Source organism: Vitis riparia, chromosome 4, assembly GCF_004353265.1.
Source record: "Vitis riparia cultivar Riparia Gloire de Montpellier isolate 1030 chromosome 4, EGFV_Vit.rip_1.0, whole genome shotgun sequence".
In the NCBI taxonomy this organism is placed as follows: Eukaryota; Viridiplantae; Streptophyta; class Magnoliopsida; order Vitales; family Vitaceae; genus Vitis; species Vitis riparia.
The window spans coordinates 22,465,025-22,486,173 of NC_048434.1; the positions used below are offsets into that span (position 1 = coordinate 22,465,025).

The window sequence follows — 21,149 nt, forward strand, 5'->3', positions numbered from 1 at the left end:
TTTTTCTTACCTTCCATTCTCCATTTTATTTAATTTTCTCCTACTTTTTCTCAAAATTTTCAAGATCCAAATGGAGTTTCTTTCTATTAAGATCATAACAATGCTTGCAACAAAAAGGAGTAAGAGCGTTCAACCACTCAATAGAGCAAAAGGGCTATAAAAGTTAGGACAACCATGATTAAGAATCTTATTATTAAAAATTAATCTACAACCCAATACACAATTCTATTCTCACATTCAAAATCTTAGATTCAAGCCTCTAATGTATTTCCTAGGAACCTTAAATTAAGATCAATCAAATGAATAGTGGTAACCTAGTTTTCTAGATCTACCTATTCAATGCATTACAAATAACTTTTTTTTTTTCTCTTTTTTTTATAATCGAGGAACCTTCCATAACTAAGCCCTTGGGACTATCCATGAGGACCCAAACCTCGAGGTGTTGACCGCCCTGCAACAAACATTCAATGCGTTCAAATAACTACCATTTTGATCTATAACATAAAAATACTGTAGTAAATATATCTTCAAAAAGAAACTAGGCATCCAATCACCATTCCCCATCTTAAGACATGCAAGTTTTTCTAATTATAAGATCCAAATCATCCAGCACCCAAACCACCTCCAACGAATGGCCATGCTTATTGACACAATCATCCTATAAAAATTCCTAATCCATGATATGTCTGGCATATATGAAAAAATTTCCATAATCAGCCATAATGATAAGGAAAGATATGCCACAAGCAACCAAATCTAATATAAAACCATAAAACAACTCACATGCACAAAGGGGAAATGTGTGAAAGAAAACACTATGGACAGCCATAATCACATTTCATTTTGGTTTCAAACATGAGACGGCAGACATGCATGAACCCAATAAGGGAGAATCAGAAATCAGAGTTCACCTAACCCCACCTCTTCCTACAACCACTGCATAAAATCTCCAATTTCCATATGTCAACATCCAATCTTTTAACAGCCTTAAAAGCAAGCAACAGAATGACACAGCAGCTGTACCACCTCGTTTGTTTGCTTGCTTTAGTTTCTGTTGTTGGGATTTTTAGTTTTTGGCCTTTTGTTTTCTCCTTTTCTTTTTTTTAATAATATCAGAGAACCCACCCAATACTTGCTATATCAGCTCATTACAATTAGGCTCTGCATGTTTATCGTTTGCTAAGCTTGATTTCATATCAACTCATTTTAATCCTCATGTCACTCCCCTCTTTTCCTCCAACTTTTACCGTTACAATTATATGAATTCATTTTCAGCTAAATTGCCCTTGATTTCAGAGTTAATGCTTAAGTTTTCTAGTAAAGGGCATAGGTAAGTCCTGGTTGAAATAAGAATTTACCAATGGTACCCAACAGTCGGTATAACTAATTTTCTTTAACACAAATGACCTATTCATTCAAGACAATAGGAAAATATCAATACAAGCACCTCTCCCACATATGTGAGAGAGAACAAGAGAAAGATTAGGAAGATGGACAGAGAGAGTGCCTTCATCATGACTAGAAAAAGGGCATTCCAACATCAATTATGATAGAACAAACATGAACAATGAAACCCAACTAATTAATTCAGCTAGAATACAGATGAGTTAGGGACAATAAATGAAACTGTAGTCAGAATTCTGCATGAAGGAGATAGAGATATGAATCCTACAGTATATCTTTTTTTTTTTCCTTTCTTTCCAACCACATTGAGCATGATATATCTCTTCCATAGGTCTGCAATCAGCTTGTTGTCTATGGCAGCTCAAGTTTTCTAATTAAATGTTAACCCTTCTATGTCATTTTTTTTTTCTTTCATGTGTTCATCTAAGATACGGATGAACCTAACTCTGCAAATAATAACATGTAACTCAAACAGAGTATATCGAAGATGCCCAACATGACCTCAGAATGCAATAACCAGACTGCACTAGCTGCCTATGAGTGCAACCAATAGATCTATTAGAAGCAACAAAGTAATAGGTGGAAGCAGGTCAAATTGATGGCAAAGTAACGCTGCATATAGACTTTCCCCAGCAACCACCAGTTCCAGATTTGCTCTACTCTCCCCCTAAGATGGAGAAAAAAAAACACAAATAAAAACAAGTTAGTAAATGTTAGCTCAGTATACTGTCCAAGTCCATCACCAACACACAAAAAGCACAGCAAGGCCATATATTTCAGGAATCAAATTGAACACCAGTAAGTCTATATAAATCCAAAATGGGGTAAAGTATCCACAAGTACACCACTCAACAACCAGCAAATTAGTTATTAAGCATTCTTCAAGTAACATCACTCTGGCTCCATTTAACCCACACATTTTGGGTTTCACCTAGCCTATAAACAGGGTGCAGTGTAGATCAGGAAGCTCCCGAGTACAAAATTCCACAAAATTTATCATTATGAACATCCACAAAATTTCAACTCCAATAGATTGAGAGATACTTGTGGTGTGGGACATTTTAGTAACAACTTTTTCCACTGAAATAAATTTATAAAGGGGCTGAAGGTTCAATCTGTGGATTCATAAAATCCAATTCAAGGACATATGAGGCTAAGATTTGATTCACTATAAAGATCTACATTTCACAAACACATATATCTTCAGTCCCCCAATTTCACAATAGATTCATAAATTGCAGAATGACACATTTGCAAAGCAAAAGGATTTATTTCAGATTGTTAACAGCAGACTAACTTTAATATATATACACATATATAGATAGATATAACTTACCTGTATGAATATGAACCAAATCCCATATATCTACAAACTAGCAACCGAGAAATCAATCATACATATAGGGATTTTATCCATGTAAGAAACAATCAGAGAGAGAGAGAGAGAGAGAGAGAGAGATAAACAGTTGAGTTTTGCAACTGTCAGACTGTAACAACTAGGGGTTGGATTCTTCACCAACAAAAAAGGGATGGGGCTGATCTTGCTCATTTGGGGAAAGGAAGATGCAGCTGCGTTTACAAATAACATGGAAGACAAATCAGGGTAATGGGCCCCAGCTGTCATGAACTCCAACTCCCACTTAAGTGGAAGGGATGTTCTCTGTGTCTGCTTTTGATCTTTGGAAAATGCTAGGAAAAGCAGGCAAAATGTCTCATAGGAATTTTCAAAAAAGGGATCATTCTGCAATCATTCTCCAAAAAAGAAAAAATTGTTTTATTTTTTCAAAAGATACAACCAAATGTTTTATATTATGATTTTTGTTTTCACCATTTTCAAAAATGGGAAAATGGTTTAATGTTTTCTCTTCTTTAAAAGTGTGAACTGTTAAGTTCTAGCTGATCCCATGAATTTTCTACAAAACTGCTATCAAGCTCTTCATTGCATTAGTAACATGAAAAGAAAAAGGATTGTCAAAAACAAATTAAAACATATCATGATAAGCTGAGACAATATGGGAGTGAACAAAAATCATTCTTATCATTCTCAAATCTCAATTGCATTTAAATGAACAACAAAAGAGGAAAGGTGAGCATAGTCAGTTCTCATGCAATATAGCTCTGCCAGTGAATGGATTTTCATTTTGGGTCTAAGTAAAAACTTTATTGAATAGAAGAAGGAAACAAGGATGAACTCCAACTCCATCACAGGATGATTGAACCTGAAAATAAGTATGAACAATACCACCATTCAGGTCAAATTTGACATTATATCAAATTTAACTCTATAACCCACTAGGAAAGAATAGGCTCTCTTGATAATCAATCTCACAACCATTTTGGCTTCTAAAGCTAAGAAGAATGAAGATCTGTGAGCTGATCCATATGCCGGCTTAGCTGGAAAACTCAAAGACATAGCACCACTCTTGAAAATAGAAGTACCCCAACACTATGCAGAACTTGCTCGCTATAATAGCAGCCTTTTCTTCCTTGCATCCACTATCTTATGAACTGGATACAATCCAAAAACAATAAGGAACCAAGATTTAAATCAAGAACCATTCGTCATCTCTGATCACTGCTAAATGCAAACTCTACCAGCTCTAACACCGCACAGAAATTAATTTAAGCAACAGACTATAGATGGCAACAAAAATTAGGAAACAAAAAATATATCCGTACATATGAATACATGTACCAGTGTATGCATAGTATAAGAACTTCAGGTAAGAGAACATTTGCACTATAAATTCATTCAACCCATCAGCCAGAGCCAGATACAATATGAAGGAAAAATAAAAACTCCTCGTTTCCTTAGTTTCCAGGAGCAGATGATGATGTTAGCCTCATAAAAAGAAATAATCAGCAAAGTAATGATCAATGGAATGTGGAGGTTTTAAGAGAACATTCACTGAATACAAGAAGCTTATCTTAGAGAAGAAGTCTATCTTTAGAGTCCCTAATGCCATCCAGAAAAAAGGTTCCCTAATGGATTTTTGCTCAAGCTCATACAGGATAGCCAACATAGCTAATTTAGCAAAACCAGCATTTCTTTGGATCTTAGAGAAAGATATATTGAAGAGCACCTATTATCATTATCGCTGAATATTAAGCATAGCTTTAGCCTCGGTCTGCTCCTCCAAAAGCCCCTCGCTGGTATACTTGCTCAAGAGCTCCATCTTCTTCTTCTCCACCACCATCCTCTCAATTTCCTTCTCATCAGGCAGGGGTACGTGCACCACAAACTCTCTCTCTTTCTCGTTTTCCTTTTCCCTGGCCGCCTGCCTCTCCTCCTCCACCACATCCTCCTCCTCCTCAAACAATATCCCTGCCGGTGCCACACTCGCCACCTCACCGCTCTTCACCGCCCTCCGCGCCTCCCTCTTTATCTCCTCCAATGCCTCCCACTCTGCCAACTTGGCTGCCCTCATCCGCTCCTCCGCCGGTCCCTCCACCTTCTCCAACACACCATCCTCATCATCCCTGTACCCATAATAGCTCGCATCAATTCGCTTGTATATATCGTACCGTGACTTTCTCTTCCTCAACTCCGGCGGCTTCTCGAACAACTCTCGAACTCCGGGGAGTTTCTTCGCCGCACCGAAGTAACGGTAGCCGGGGCCGCGGCCGCTAGGGTTAGGGACATCGACAATATTGCCTTCCAAATCAGTCATTTTGGCGGAGTGTTTCGTGTAATTGGGGCCGCCCAGTTCGATTATTCGGCGCTCCCAATGGGACTTTTCGCGGATGAGTTTGTTGATCTCGTCGTTGAGGTCTCGGAGGCGGTGCTCGCCTAGGCCTTCGTTCTGGATCTCGGCGACTTTCCGGCCAATCTCGCGCATGATCTGTTGGCGCCATTTGTCGGCCTCGGCAAGGTCACGACACTCGGAGGCGAGGTAGGGGCGGCGCTCTTTGGGCTTCTTCTTTTCTTCGTTCTTGAGGGTGATGAATCTATTGAGCATCGACTGCGCTTTCTCTTCATTTCGAGCCATTTGACAGCGAAACCCTGACCCTAAATTTCCGTGATGAAACTCTACTCTACAACAGAAACTCCAGGTATCTGATAAACCCTAATATCCTATTTCGTATTCCCTTGGACTTTGGAGGATCTGCAACTAGTGTGTAGTGTGGCCAGTGATGGTTATTGAAGAATTAAATCCAGATTTGGGAAGGAGGGCAAACCGTGGGCCGGGCTTTTCAGCTATTGGGCCGGGACATGTCGGAAGATGGTGGATCTAATCTAAACTGCAAACTACTACAGGTCCCTTTTTTCTGTTTCTTGAAGTTAAAACATACAAAATATTTTATGAAAATCTATAACTTTCAGTTAATCAAATTTGATTTAAACTGTTATAAATGTTATATGGTTGTAAAATTATTACTTACTTCAATTTTTTTTTCTTTTTATATTTTTTTAAAAATTTATGTGATTGGGCAACACACCACCTAGACTTAAGAGTTCATTTGATAGTATTTTTCAAAATAGACTTCTAGTATAAAAAATAAATAAATAAATAAACATTTTTAAAGACAAATAAGGTGTTTGGTAAAATTTAAAAAAACATTTTAAAAGGTTTGAAAAGTTATTTATATTATTTACTAAAAGCACTTGATAACTTAAGATCTATTTGGTAACTATTTTTAAAAAAAATTCTTAAAAATTATTTTTGAGAATAGTTTTTTAAAATTGTTGTCTGATTTTTGTAGAATAAAAGTTTATTTGAAAAACTAAAATATTTTTAACCTATTTTTAAATATATTTCAAAAATAATTTTTAAATCTAGTGTTTTATTTTAAATTATTCTACATGTTTGTATAATTACTTATTAAAACAATTCTCAAAAAATAAGTGAAAATGACATAAAATAACTAAAAAATGTTATGTGAAAACATCATGTTTTTTGTTCTTAAGAACTAAAAACAATAAACAACTTTTAATTATCAATCATGTTTTTTTGTATTTTTTGTTTTGGAGAACAGAAAAAATTGTTCTCAAAAACAATTCGTAAACAGATTATAAGAGTCTATTTTGGGAAGGGTTTTTTAAAATAGTTCTACAAAATAGTTTTTTAGAATAATTTTTCATATTTTTGAAAACAAAATTACATTTAAAAATTGAATTCTAAAATTTTTTTCTTTGTTAAAAAAAAATATTTAATTAAGTTAATAAAAACAATTTTTAAAAATAAATAAAACAAAAAACTTATTTGAAAATTGTTTTTCATAAATTGAATGTTTTCTTGATTAACTTATTTGAAAGAAGCAGAGGAAGATAAAGATAAAGAGAGATAGAGAGGAGCATTATCTCGTTAAGAAAATGAAAGAAGAGCCACGAGGAGAATCAAGAGAAAAGGGCTTAGCATAGCATTGGAATTCAAATAATTTCTTTCGATGTCAATAAATTAGTTAATTGGGAAAAATAAACAAATACATAAATAATCTTATAACTCAAATTTGGTCACTCTTTATTATATATTTTCTTTAATCCACCAACCCGATGTCAAAAAATATTTTTTTTAATTTTTATTTCACCAGCATCGATCAATTAACTAATTAAATAAAAATTGTCCTCAATTGTTTAATAGACATTGATAGATATTCCAAAAATTTTAAAATACACTTTATTTTCCTTCGAAATCATTTATGCATCTTAGTAAATCTCATTTTGACATTCAATACAAGAAGAGAAATGGTACAAAAGAAACAAATTATCATTCATAATCATCAATGCATTTTATGTAACACTTATATTTGATTGCGAATAAGCTCAAGAGCAAATTTAGGAACCCAATTTCCCAAATAAAATTAATTAAAAATTAATTTAAATAATTAGTATTCTTCTAAACATATCCAAATAGCTCCCAAACCCTAAAATTAAGTTAATCAACCAAAAAAACTAATAATTTAGGAAATAGAACAGTAGAGTTCTCCATCAACTAACCACGCTTTATTGTAATCACTCCATTTTCCACCCATTAAATGAATCTTATAAATACATAATGTTATTTTGATGAAAAAAAGATGACCCACAAACCAATTCTTCAAACTAAGATATTATTCACCTATTTAAGGTCTAACATTTTTAAATTTTGTAACCAAACTCAAGAATGGGACCCAAAGAGGGTTACATCAATCTCTTTTTGTGATTCCTCTCTTTACATCAATCTCTTTGAGAAAAATAAAAATAAAAGCAAATGCAAAAGTGCAATATTGTCATTTTCTTCTTCCTTTTCCTACTCAAACTCCTAATTGTGATTCCTCTTTTCCTTTTTCCAATTTCCCTTTTTTACATCTTCTTGATCATCTCTTCTCCCTTTTCAATTTTTTTTTTCTTAATTCAACTAAAAATTTAACTAGGGAGAGAGGGAGGCAGCCATTGCATGACCTCTGATCACTGCCAAGATTAGTGGCATGCCATAGCTGTTTCTTTGTTTTTTAGTTAAATAAAAGATAAAATTTGAAAATGAAAATGAAAAGGAGAAAAAGAAAAAGGAAGGAAAAAGGAAGGAGAAATAAAAAGACTTAGGAGTGGTAATAGAAGAAGAATAAAAAGTTAGGTTTAAGGTTGGAAGAGGTAGAATAAAAAGGTTAGGATTTGAATAGATGATTTAAAAGAGTGAAGAAAAAAAGTAGTTTTGTAATTTTATATTTATAATTTATTTTTACAAAAATAATGTGAATATATTTAGTAATTGCTCAATATTCAATAAAACCATATGCGACTTTTTTATTGTATAAAACCTTTTCATATTCAAAATCTTTTATAAGTTGGAATTAGAAACTTATTAAAACTTATGAATTATAATAAAAAATTATGTCTCAAGTTCATTTGACAGTGATTTCAGTAATTTTAGTAAGCGTTTTTAATTTAAAAAATATTTTTAAAAAAAAAATAGATGTTGGATAAAATTTTAAAAATACTTTTTAAAATCTAAAAAATCACATATAATATAAAAAATAACTTATAATGTATTTTAAAATAATATTTGATAAATAATTCTTCTAAAAATGCTTTTAAAAAAAACATATTCAATTATAATACTACGAATAAAAATATTATCAAACACATCCTCAATAGATTTTACTAACTTGTTGAAATTTATATTTCATGAATTATAGATGGTACCTTTTGTCTATTACAGATTTTAAGTTATTGCTTAATTTTATTAAAATTAAAAAATATCAATCGAGTCCAAAGGTCAACGCCAACATCAAAGAGCCCGAGGCCCGGATCGAATCCCTTTCGCCGATCCGGAAAGCCCTACTTAACCCGAATCTTTGGGCCGTGGGGCGCCCAAATTGCACCTGTACTTTTTACCTGGCAAGCATACCCCACGTGTCCATTTTGAAACCCTAAGGACAAATTCTTTTGAAGCGGGTGAAGATTTTTGTCGCACTCTGTGCTTTCATCTTAGTTGTTGATTTTGTGGAGAGGGAGAGTGTAGAGCTGAGCGCCACAGCCACTGTGATTTACCCACCGCCGCCATCTTCTCAACGCCAAAGTAAGCTACTTTACCGGCGCTGCCAGTCTCACCACCTTGTTTCAGGAATCTTAGAGAGAGAGAGAGAGAGAATGGCGATAAGATGTACGGATTTCGGGGTGAAAAGTTGGTTTGCTTCCAACCCTAGAAATTATGCTTCGATAAATGTTAGGATTTTCACCATCAGATGCTCCTCAGGTGCCGCTGCCACCGCCGTCGGTACCACTCTAATTTTCTCATCTCCCTTCTTCTTTTTGTTTATTCCAATGGTTAAATTTTCTTTTTTCATGATTGAATGACGATGCTTTGCTCCCGAGGAAATTGGAGGAAACAAATTTCAGTGCCATATTTATTTTTTGATTTGAAAAATAGGCCTCACTTTCTTCTTTCTTTTCCAAATTTCTGTTTGTTTGGTTCTTTTGTTTATATACATCTTGATAACTTCATTTTATAGATTCAAACATAATAATTTTAACCAGAGGCTGGACTTTAAAAGCACTGAATTAATAGATTTTAGTATATTGTTGAGATTGAAGAGTTTGTTCATTGAGTTGAAAATCCAGTGAGTAATAGTTCTTGTAGAAAACAAATCAATTTGAGGGTTTGAGATTTGTGTATATACAAGCAAATTAGAGTGATGCCAGCATGTTGTAGTGATGGACATTTCTAAACATGCATTATTTAGTGAACAATACAACAACATGAATTGTGGTCAGTCTGGCATGTAAATAGAACAAGTAGCTGGTAATTGAACAGTCCAGATTGGGGGCACTTAGATTGTTGTATAAAATCAAGGAAATATTAGTCTTCTGGACTTTAGAATATATGCTTTTATATCTATCAAAAAAAAAAAAAAAGAATATATGCTTTTATGATTGCATAATAGAATTACTAAAAGAGGAATGAAATGTTGCAAAGAAGGCAGGGAATGCCTTAATAAGCTACAAGGAACTCCAAGAAGGAAAAATAACAATTTTTTTTTAAAAAAGGAAACAAAATTAGAAAAATAGCCTCTTATACCCTCTATCTTGTGGATAAAGGGGCACTGCTTCTTATATACATTTTGGTGATCTGACATACCCAAATCTTCCATCTATGTATCATACAAGCCCCTCTGTTTTGAACTGTAGAAGAAATTTGGGGGTGAATCTCTATCAGAATCTGAACAAGCTCTTCACCACTTTTGAGGTTAATTTTTGTTTGTGACATTCATATCGCATGTAAGTTTATTTGTTTGTGTGGAAAAGAAAATATATATGGGTTCTTTCCTTGTGTATGCTGCTGCTATAGTGAAGGAAATAGGACAATTTCCATACTCCTATATTGGCTTTGGCACTTCTATCCTTTATTTGTAGGAAGGTCTAGGATAATTGTTTAATCTAACTATTTCTTTTCTTCTGCATTGCATGGTTTTGGTTTTAGCGATCTTAATGCTTGTAACAGTTTGATTTCAGATGATACGCACACAAAAAAAAAAAAGTACTGCTTAAAGATCACCTTATTTTTCAATTTTCACTCCCTTTCTAACACATTATTGTTTAGAAACATACATATGTAGTTTGATTTGATAGTCTTTTTGTTGAACCTTAGGTTTGGGTGAAAGACCCTGGAAAACATCCGATGCTAGACTTGTTCTTGAAGATGGCTCAGTCTGGAAGGCAAAGTCATTTGGTGCTTCAGGAACTCAAGTTGGAGAAGTGGTTTTCAATACATCTTTAACAGGGTTAGATGACGTTAAATTTCTTTTAATTAGAAAGTGGAGCTAGACCTCTTGTTTCTGAAGGATAAAACATAATAGGATAAGAATTGCTTTCTCATTAATTATGTTTCTTAAGCATCTGGTTATCTCTACTAGCTACTTCCCAAAAAGTTTGGTTATCCTACATATTCCATTTTCTAGATTCTGGATTCTCAATTTTCCACTGCTTATCCATGCATTGACGTGTAGTGTTGAATCTGTTGATAGGAAATACTCTCTCTTTGACAATAGAAGATATTATAACTCCACTAATGAAAAATATTAGGGTTGCTACAGTAATATTCCTATATAAGCCAGATCAACAATTTTTTGGTGGTTTGGTTTGATTAAAATTTGCGTCATTTATAAAGTTATATGAAGACCTATACGTATGTATTGATTTTACATGATTCTGGCTATAGTCCTGCAGACAAACCTCTCTGACTTGAGGAGTTGGCATAGGAGTGTCACAAATTGTCATGAACGTGAGGTTCTCCACATGTCAAGTTCTTGAAATTTGGACATGAGCACATGGTTAAGTGAAATATTGTTGGGCTTAAGATGGGACACTAACACTTCCAGGCCATCAATGCATCATAAATTATGGAAAAATGAAGATAGAAAGTAACTTTATAGGGAATATTGTGATAGAACTGTATGAAATGGAGGACCTTTCGCAAATGTCACAGACAAATAAGGATAGATTGTTTACATGTCTATGCTTGTCCAAATTGGTATTATACTAGATTTGCATCCTATGCTGCTGAAGTGTGTATATGTTTATTATTGTTAAGAGGGGTGTAACTAAATGGCCAGAAATTCAAGGGCTGGAAATTATTAGGCATTACAATAATTCAAACTTTGGGACACAAAACATTGGAAATAATTGTGACAAAATCCAAAAATCGATTGAAGAATGAAAAAATAAATGCTAAACAAATAAGATAGATGGTTTTCATTCTTAATTGTTCTGACTGGTTCAGGAAGTGAGCAATTAAGAAGCTTTTCACAGTAAGGATAGTGGTAGCTAATCTGATAATTATTGGATTGTGGGTGAAATGTTCCGGTTTCCGTCACTTGATGAAAAGGCTGGTTGCATTACTGGAAGAAAAAGGTCAAAGAATAGTTTAGGAAATTCTTAAAATGATCTGAGAATTCTCAAGCTGTTTGAAAACCAAGTGACTCTAACATTCAGTTTCTTCAGGATAAATGTTCAATTTCCTAATGTTAAGGTGCATGTGAAAAGTTATAACATAAACTAGATAAATTTGATGATGCAATGGAGTTGATTTTTATTGATTGGCGATAAAACTAAATATACTGAAGAAAGTGCTTTGGGGCTCCTTTGATATCTATTTAACATATAAACTTCTTAACTAAGACTAGCTTAATTAAAACTCCTATAGGTGTTGGCATAATTTAACAATTTTAAACTAAATTAGAGTAATTTATGTATACTGTGACTGATGAGCTCTACTAGTTTATGTCAAGCTGTACAACTCCATAGTTGTGTTCTCATGATTAAAGTCACATTGAGCCCTATAGATATTAATATAGCCTTTGTTTTCTGGGTGGATGATGCATTGCAGTTCTGCTGAATCTTGTAGTATCTCCCATTTTAATTATTTTAAAATGAAGGTTGATGTTATACATTCAATTTATTTTAACACTGCTGGAAAATCATTTACCAACATGAATATGTAAGTTACTTGTAAAGATGGGAATTAAAAATGGGTTACTAAACTTTACTCATTAGAAACAAAAACATTCCAATCTTAGAAAAGGAAATATAGTGGCTCTGCTTACCTGCAAAGTTAAAATGATGTGATTGAGGAGTTGATATTTTGTTCATGATCCATATATGGAAGTTGATATGTGGTTGTCATATTGCAGATATCAGGAAATTCTTACAGACCCCAGTTATGCTGGTCAGTTCGTCTTGATGACAAATCCACATATTGGCAACACGGGGGTAAATTTTGGTAAGGGAATTTCTTAATTCTAATAATTTGCAACCTTGTGTTGGTAAACTATTTAAATCTAAATACGGATGGCTTCCCTGCCCAGATGACGAAGAATCAAGTCAATGCTTTCTTGCTGGTTTAGTGATCAGAAGTCTAAGTATCGGGTACGCTGGTTTCTATCCATGATCATCCTGCTTCTTGGTTTTTCATTTTTGAACATTGCTAATACATTCCAAATAATGTTCTGCAGTACTTCAAATTGGAGATGTGCAGAGACACTTGGTGACTATTTAGCAGAAAGGAACATTATGGGCATATGTAAGCTATATTCTGCTCTGTATCATTAATTTTGCAGATTTTCATACCTCATTTGAAATAAGTTCTCATGTCACATTTAACCTCCCATTTCTTTTTATGTTATGCAATAGATGATGTCGATACCCGGGCCATTACCCGTAGATTAAGACAAGATGGAAGCCTTGTAGGTGTACTGAGCACAGAAGACTCTAAAACAGATGAGGAACTACTGAAAATTTCTTGCTCATGGGACATTGTGGGTAAGCATTTGATATATTTGGTATAAGGGGTTTGGGAATATTGCACAGAATTTAGCCCTTAATTTTCCTGGCTCATTTTTTCAGGTGTTGATTTAATAAGTGGTGTTTCATGCAATTCTCCATATGAGTGGGTTGATAAAACAGGCTCAGAATGGGATTTTAACTCTAATGAGAGAGCTGCAGAAACTTTTCATGTTAGTATTACACATTCAAAGTTTGTGCTAATACCAGAAAATTGCTTACAATTTGAAATTCAGTCTCAATAATTCTTTGTTCTATCTACCCTTGTATTGGATGAAGGTTATCGCATATGATTTTGGGATCAAGCATAATATATTAAGGCGTTTGGCATCCTATGGCTGTAAAATCACAGTTGTCCCATCAACATGGCCAGCTTCAGAGACCTTAAAGATGAAGCCTGATGGAGTTCTTTTCAGCAATGGCCCAGGAGACCCATCTGCAGTTCCTTATGCTGTTGAAACAGTTAAAGAAATATTGGGAAAGGTTCCTGTTTTTGGCATTTGTATGGGACATCAGTTGCTTGGCCAGGCATTGGGTGGTAAAACCTTTAAAATGAAGTTTGGTCACCATGGTGGAAATCATCCAGTCCGTAACCTTCGGAGTGGTCGCGTTGAGATCAGTGCTCAGGTGCGTTTACCTAGACCTCTGTTTAGCTATTAATGTGTGCAAGAACATCTAATTCCTCTAATTTTACTTTCTTCAGTTCCCTGTAAATTGATTCCTCTGTTGGGCATTTACCCTCTTTATTTTTTTGTCTATTTGATTGAAGTGTTTCATTCTCTAATTATCTTACAGGAGATGTGTTTTAATTGATATTTATGATGTTCTTGAGCTTTTCTTGAATCTTGCCATTGAAGATAACCTGTTAGGAATCAAATTAAAACTTGGCATTTCTATTTTATTGTAAAAAAATAAAATTATAAGTAGTAGAATTTTGTATAGAAGAGGTTAAAACTTCAAAGCAGATCATAAACTAAATCAGCTGCCTCTTTCTTGTTTGGTTATGTTTCACATCAACTCAGCTTGGTTGAAGTGGAGATGTGTTGAGATGATACTTTATGCTGCATTGAAAGCTTTCTTGTAGCTGATGTGGATTTAATAATTCATTTGTTAAGGTTTGCCTCTGTTCATGCGTGTAACATTCTGTGAGGAACATTTGTTCAGACTCTTCTCCCCCCCACACACCGGGGGGCACCCCAGTTCAGACTTTCTAGTATACATTTTTATCTGCCTGAAAGAGTGGCCTGGGGATGTTTTCCACCCCACTATATATCGTGGTTGTTTCCGGTCTTATGTGGGGATCCTCTGGAGCAACCTTTATACCACAGGAGCTATAGTTTTCTTCTGTTACTCAACTGGTTTCTCATGCATTTGGGTAGTTGGAGGCTGAATTGACTGCTGGTTTCTGGACACCAAATTTTGATCAGAATTACTTCAGTTTCATAGTATTTCCTTCTGGCATTAGGAAGATAACAATTCTGAATCAAAGGATTCAGTTCAATCAAGATCATCGCCTGGATGCTTGTTCAGCAAATTGTCAATTGTCTATGATAGAGTGTGCTAAATAGCCTGCTGTAGGAATTTGTTAGGTCTGCCTTAGATTTTTAATGATTGAGAAGTGTCACTCACCCATTTATGTAAATCCAGATGGAAGGAATTATTTCAAAGTTGATCATGTTCTTCCAATTTTTTGGTGGAGTATTTAAGATTGATCCTCAATTGTCTCAAATTCCCATTTGGTAGGAGGAGGCAAATATTAAACTTTTAGCATCACATCTCAAATTGTTCCAAACTCACAATTGGTGGGTGCTATTCAGTCAAAGTGGTAAAATGGTAAAAGGAATACAGAGGCCGAAATAGAGGGGACATGCATGAATTACACTAGGGTATGGTAATCAGTAATGAGGGTTACCGGATTGGCATCTAAATTATGAGGGGGAAGTTGATGTACCATCATTGTCTCTTCTAATTAAAGACCTTGGATGATACCTTTTGGTTGATTTCAGTAATTTGAATCATGTCTATGCATTCCCTTCTCCTTTTTTCTTTTCATGTTTTCACTTTTAATTCATTGTGTGGCAGAATCATAACTATGCAGTAGACCCTGCATCACTGCCTGAGGGTGTGGAAGTGACGCATGTCAACCTTAATGATGGAAGTTGTGCAGGCCTTGCCTATCCTGCTCTGAATGTCATGTCTCTTCAATACCACCCTGAAGCTTCTCCGGGGCCTCATGATTCGGATCCTGGTAATTGAAACATTCTTTACACGAGCACGTAGATTTAGATATCAATTCACACATTGAGCTTGACGCCTGCATCAAAAGAAACAAAAGCAACTGCAAATCTCAAGTAGTTGTATGATGATAGGATTGGTGAATTGTGTTGATAGCCTAAAAGTTGAGTCCTCACACAGCCTAGGAAAGCAGTTTCTATTATTGCTTCATTATATACTAATAGTGACATTGTAAAGAAACTGATATTAAGATATTATTGCTGCAGCCTTCAGGGAATTCATACAGTTGATGAAGCAAGTAAAGCAAAATGCCTGACCAAAATCTTCACCAGGTTCCGTATACAATCCAGGTGGGGTTTTGCGGAGAATGAGTCTTGACTCTGTACTTGAGGTTGATGACTTCTGCAAGCGGAAAGAAATTTGTGTCTTAATCAGCTTAAATGCTGGCCTTTTTTTCTTTTTCATTTGTTTGGATTCTGCATGTTGTTGATCTAAGGTTGAAAAAAAAACGCAATAAGCCATATTTGTAGCTTAGTATCGTATTAAACTAGCTGTGATTGTCTCCACGCCCTTTCATAACTTTTGCCCCTTTTTTGTTTTTTATTTTATTATTTAAATATATATATTATTTATTATGAAAAACAAAAATAATTAAAAATTTGCACATTTTTTTAGTATTAAATTTTTGTGTGGAAAAAGAAAAATAAATGAAATAAATTAAAAAAAGAAGTAAAAAACTAAAAATGATTTATTAATATTAAAATAAGGAGGACTATACTAAGAATATCCAATTTTCAGGTGATTATATTCTTTGAAATGTTAAAAAAATAATAATAATAGTAAAATTTTGATCTTTTTTTGAAAAAGCAACCCAGTTTTTTTTACTATCAAAAATTTGACCAACCCTGATCACATTTTGGATGACGTCAATGCACTCAGAGCGGCGGCTCCACGAGCATCTTACCATTCATGACAAAAGAACATAAAATAGAATCTCTTAATTGCTTCTTTTACAGGATTCAATGCTTTAAACAGCAACTTTTGAGCATGCCTGATGCAAATCAAAAGGCTAAAAAAATGAATCACGTGAGTGATTCAACATTCATAGTTTTCCACTCGAACATCTCACCAACCACAAGCAACCTTCAATGCTTAAAAGCTTTGCATTATAATAAGCTATCTAAAGAGTCGATACGTTAGCTTGAGGATTTTTGTTGGCTTTGACAGATCAGAAAATCTCAGAATTGAATCGATTCGCAGACTCCTACAGCACATCACAAGACCAAAGACAACTACGTCGCACTAAGCAAAGAGCCGAAGATATCACAAAGAACCACATCAAGCCCTCTCGCCTCTAATCCTCCTGGCCAGCTGAATATCTTTGGGCATAATAGTGACTCTTTTGGCGTGAATCGCACACAAGTTGGTGTCCTCGAAGAGCCCCACTAAGTAGGCCTCTGCAGCCTCCTGCAGAGCCGCAACAGCGCTGCTCTGGAACCTCAGATCCGTCTTGAAGTCCTGAGCAATCTCACGAACCAGTCGCTGGAACGGAAGCTTCCGAATCAGTAGCTCCGTGCTCTTCTGGTACTTCCTTATCTCCCTCAGAGCCACCGTCCCTGGCCTGAACCTGTGAGGCTTCTTTACTCCTCCGGTCGCAGGAGCCGACTTCCTGGCAGCCTTTGTCGCCAGTTGCTTGCGTGGAGCCTTTCCGCCGGTGGATTTTCTGGCTGTTTGCTTGGTTCGCGCCATCGATGAACCGAGGTAAGTAAGATCTTACTGCTATGGTTAGGGTTAGGTTTCAGAGTTTTCAAATCGAGTGACAATCAAAGAGGATTTGGGGTTATTTATATAAATCTAAGGGCGGGTGGGGTAAATTTGAAATTTTGAAATTTTTTTAAATTTTGGCGGTGCCCTGCGCGGTGATTTTCGTGCGTTGGATTTCGTTTCAATTAACGGTCAGGATTATATTTTGAGGGAGCACCCGGATCACCATCCGTGGGAAGCTCCAATTTCTTCCTTTTGGTGCCTCCTTGCTCGCGGTACGCTGTCGTTTTGCTTTCGAAGAAATTATTTCACTTTTAATAGTTTTCGGAAAGTTCATTAATCCCTTGGTAATTTTTATTAAATATAATCAATTTAATTTTGAATAAATTGATTATTTTAACTAAAAAATTCCCATTTAAAAAAATATTATTATTATTATCATCAACATCCTTATTATCATTAGTAAAATTTGAATCCAAATGAGCAAGAAATTATTTCATAATCTACCATTCATTAAAAAAAAAGTGAAATATTATTGGGAAAATCATGAGAAAAAGAACACTGAGATGAATATTACAAATATAAAAAATATTAATGAGAATAAAATATTATTTAATATTATAAAATAAATAAGAAAGATAATGAACCAATGAAATATAATAATAAGGTGAGATGTCATGGGCATAATATAATATAACATATATATATTTGAATAAGACAAGTATTTATTGGATAAATAAAATTAAAATAAATACTTGGTTAGAGAGGAAGCAAGAACAAGATATTCTTTGATTTTGCTACAAGAACAACCACTATATTTCCTTCATCTAAGAAACCTAAAACTAATTATAACAAAAGGAAAGTTTGGGTAAATGCATAATTTTATTATTTAAGAAAATAAATTTTTGGGCATTAGGTTTGAGTTGTATAAATTGATTTTGGGCTCTTAGAAAATAATAACAAATAAATAAATAAAGTAGGGTGGAATTGTCCTTTCCTCGTTACAACCCTAAATATATATTATATTTTGTATAAAAATTAGATAGTAGAGTTTTAAGATCGTTCTTTAAGTCAACTCGTATAACTCAAGGTAAGCACGTCTAACATTCATCCAATACTACAGATTGATTTGCTTTAGGTTATTTGAAGTAAATATTTTTAAATTGTTTATTTATTGAAAATCCGAATATAGTTTAAGCATCAAAGTGTTTGGTAAATCAATTTAATGATTTAAAATTATTTAATAACTTAATTTTAGTTATTAAATAAATTAAATAAAACAATTTAATATTACAACTTCAAATTAAAAATGACTTTAAATATTAAATTAAAATAATTAACTTATTTTTTTTCTTTTTTTTATTTACCCACATCTTGTTAAAATATTCAGTTTAGGTAGTTTGTACTGATTTGTTAGTTTTTCCTATTGATAAGGGATGTGTTGTTTAGGTTGATCTATTCTTTAGTCATAAACCACATTCCTAAGACTATTAAATGTGGATTACTTTTAGTGCTATTTGAGTTATCTTGTAAGGCTATTTATAAGCCAGCAAGTTTCTTATTCAATAGTAAATTTCTTCACATTTGGTATCAAAGCAAAAACAGCAGAAACCAACAATCACTGGGCTTGATCAAAACCTGAGAAGCAACAATCTTCTAAGAGTGTATCAGTAAGGATGGAAACTGAAAATAACTTTGTGCAACCAACAATTCCAAAACTTGATGCACATTATGATCACTAGTGTATGCTTATGGAGAATTTTTCTAAGCTCAAAGGAATATTGGAACTTGATAGAACAAGGGATCCCTACAGCAGAAGCAAGAACAGAACACACTGAAGGAAAAAAGAAGGTAATTGAAGATGCAAAACTAAAGAATTTGAAGGTTAAAAATTATCTCTTCCAAGCCTTTGATCGATCAGTCACAGAGACCATTCTGAACAAAGATACAACAAATAGCATTTGGGACCCTTTGAAGCAAAAGTACCAAGGGACAGCACGGGTGCAGCGTGCACAACGACAAGCTCTTCGAAAGGAATTTGAGATGCTCAACATGAAGGTAGGGGAATCTGTGAATGAGTACTTTGCTCGAACCATTACTAAAGCCAACAAAATGAGGGTTCATGGTGAGAAGATGGAGGATGTTGTGGTCATTGAAAAGATTATGAGATATATGACTCTTAAATTCGACTATGTTGTGTGCTCTATCGAGGAGTCTAATGATCTAGACACCTTATCGATTGATGTGCTACAAAGCGGTCTTCTGGTGCATGAACAATGCATGAATGGCCATTTTATGGAAGAACAAACATTGAAGGTTACTTATGAAGATCAATCAAGAGGAAAAGGATGAGGTCGTGGTGGATTTATAGGAAAAGGAAGAGGTAGAGGTAGACAAAGCTTTGACAAGTCTACCATTGAGTGCTACAATTGCCATAAGCTTGGACATTTTCAATATGAATGTCCAAACAAGGAGATAGAGACAAAGGCACACTATGCAAAAGCTAGTTGAGAAATATTATTAATGGCACATGCAGATGTCAAGGAAGCTAGCAAAGAGGTGTTATGGTTTCTTGACTCAAGTTGCAACAACCATATGAGTGGCAAGAAGGAGCTTTTCTCTAGGCTTGATGAGAGTTTCATCACTTTTGTAAAGCTCGGAGACAATTCAAGCATGGCAATAATAGGAAAATGAAATATACGAATGCTTGTGAATGGAATTGTGCAGGTCATCACTGAGGTGTTTTATGTCCTGGGATTGCAAAATAATTTGCTAAGTGTAGGACAACTACAAGAGAAAGGGCTTGCAATTCTCATACAACATGGGAAATGTAAGATTTATCATCCAGAGAGAGGATTAATCATGGAGAATGCAATGTCCTCAAATAAAATGTTTATATTGCCTGCTTAGAAATTGCTAAAAAAAGAAATATGTCTTTCTTCTCTTACAGAGGATCAAGCTCGGCTTTGGCACCTTAGATAGGGACATTTAAGCTTCAATGGCTTGAAGACTCTTCAACATAAAAGATTGGTGAATGGATTGCCACAATTTCAAGCTCCTTTGAAGGTGTGTGAAGACTGCTTGGTAGGAAAACAACGAAGAAATCCATTTCCAAAAGAAAGCACATGGAGGGCTTCTCAGATTCTTCAACCAGTGCATGCAGTTGTGGACCAATCAACCCCACTTCAAATAGCAAGAAAAGGTACCTGATCACTTTCATTGATGATTTTAGCTGAAAAACCTTGGTTTATTTCTTGGTAGAGAAGTCAAAAGCTTTCATCACTTTTAAGAATTATAAGAGTTGTGTTGAGAAAGAAACCGGTTCATATATAAGATGCCTTCGCACTGATCATGGAGGAGAATTCACATCACACGAGTTCAAAAATTTTTGTAAGGAAAATGGCATACGTAGACAACTGACAACTGCATATACTCCACAACAGAATGGTGTTGCAGAGAGAAAGAACCAAACTATTATGAATATGGTGCGAAGCATGCTTTTAGGAAGAAAAATTCCAAAAACTTTCTGGCCTAAAGCTGTTAATTGGACTGTCTATGTTCTGAATAGAAGTCCAACTCCGATAGTAAAAGACATGGCTCCAAAAGAAGCTTGGAGTGGATCTAAACCATCAGTTAATCATTTCAGGGTGTTTGGTTGTATATCACATGTTCATATTCCTGATAGTAAGAGGACTAAGCTTGATGACAAGAGTGTGAGATGTGTTCTACTCAGAGTTAGTGAGGAGTCGAAGGCATATAGATTGTATGATCCAGTCTCTCAGAATATAATAGTAAGCAAAGATGTGAAGTTTGAAGAAAAAAACAGTTGGGATTGGAACAAAAGTCATGAAGAAGCCATTATAGCTGATTTAGACTAGGGAGAAAGTGACAAAGAAGCAGTCCCAGTTTATACCAATAGAGGAAATATTGAAGCCAATCACCATGACAATACAATTGAAAATATGGAGGGTAATGATTCAAATGAGTC

At 34.6% G+C, this 21,149-nt stretch overlaps 3 protein-coding genes across 5 annotated transcripts; 1 reads left to right on the forward strand and 2 right to left on the reverse strand.

The window, feature by feature from the left end:
- Positions 1 to 1,229: 1,229 nt before the first annotated feature.
- Positions 1,230 to 5,536, reverse strand: LOC117912786 (pre-mRNA-splicing factor ISY1 homolog). Of its 2 annotated transcripts, none has more exons than XM_034827496.1 (2): positions 4,488 to 5,536; positions 1,230 to 2,071 (listed from the first exon to the last, which is right to left on the reverse strand). In XM_034827496.1, exon 1 carries the CDS (start codon positions 5,391 to 5,393, stop codon positions 4,497 to 4,499), a length of 897 nt encoding a protein of 298 aa, XP_034683387.1. In that variant the 5' UTR covers positions 5,394 to 5,536; the 3' UTR covers positions 1,230 to 2,071; positions 4,488 to 4,496. The 2 variants fall into 2 exon arrangements, with proteins under 2 accessions (XP_034683387.1, XP_034683388.1); XM_034827497.1 differs by lacking the exon at positions 1,230 to 2,071 and adding an exon at positions 3,592 to 3,912.
- A 3,253-nt stretch (positions 5,537 to 8,789) lies between these two features.
- LOC117912802 (carbamoyl-phosphate synthase small chain, chloroplastic) lies at positions 8,790 to 15,976 on the forward strand. 2 transcript variants are annotated; one of them, XM_034827521.1, is made up of 10 exons: positions 8,790 to 9,101; positions 10,473 to 10,605; positions 12,514 to 12,602; positions 12,688 to 12,748; positions 12,835 to 12,902; positions 13,013 to 13,141; positions 13,226 to 13,335; positions 13,442 to 13,789; positions 15,245 to 15,410; positions 15,664 to 15,976. In XM_034827521.1, the coding sequence occupies exons 1-10, from the start codon at positions 8,975 to 8,977 to the stop codon at positions 15,711 to 15,713; spliced, it is 1,281 nt and encodes a 426-aa protein (XP_034683412.1). In that variant the 5' UTR covers positions 8,790 to 8,974; the 3' UTR covers positions 15,714 to 15,976. The 2 variants fall into 2 exon arrangements, with proteins under 2 accessions (XP_034683412.1, XP_034683411.1); XM_034827520.1 differs by lacking the exon at positions 10,473 to 10,605 and having other exon boundaries at positions 8,971 to 9,101.
- A 391-nt stretch (positions 15,977 to 16,367) lies between these two features.
- LOC117912803 (histone H3.2) lies at positions 16,368 to 17,206 on the reverse strand. Its single transcript, XM_034827522.1, has one exon. The coding sequence runs from the start codon at positions 17,144 to 17,146 to the stop codon at positions 16,736 to 16,738; it is 411 nt and encodes a 136-aa protein (XP_034683413.1). The 5' UTR covers positions 17,147 to 17,206; the 3' UTR covers positions 16,368 to 16,735.
- Between the last annotated feature and the right edge of the window lie 3,943 nt (positions 17,207 to 21,149).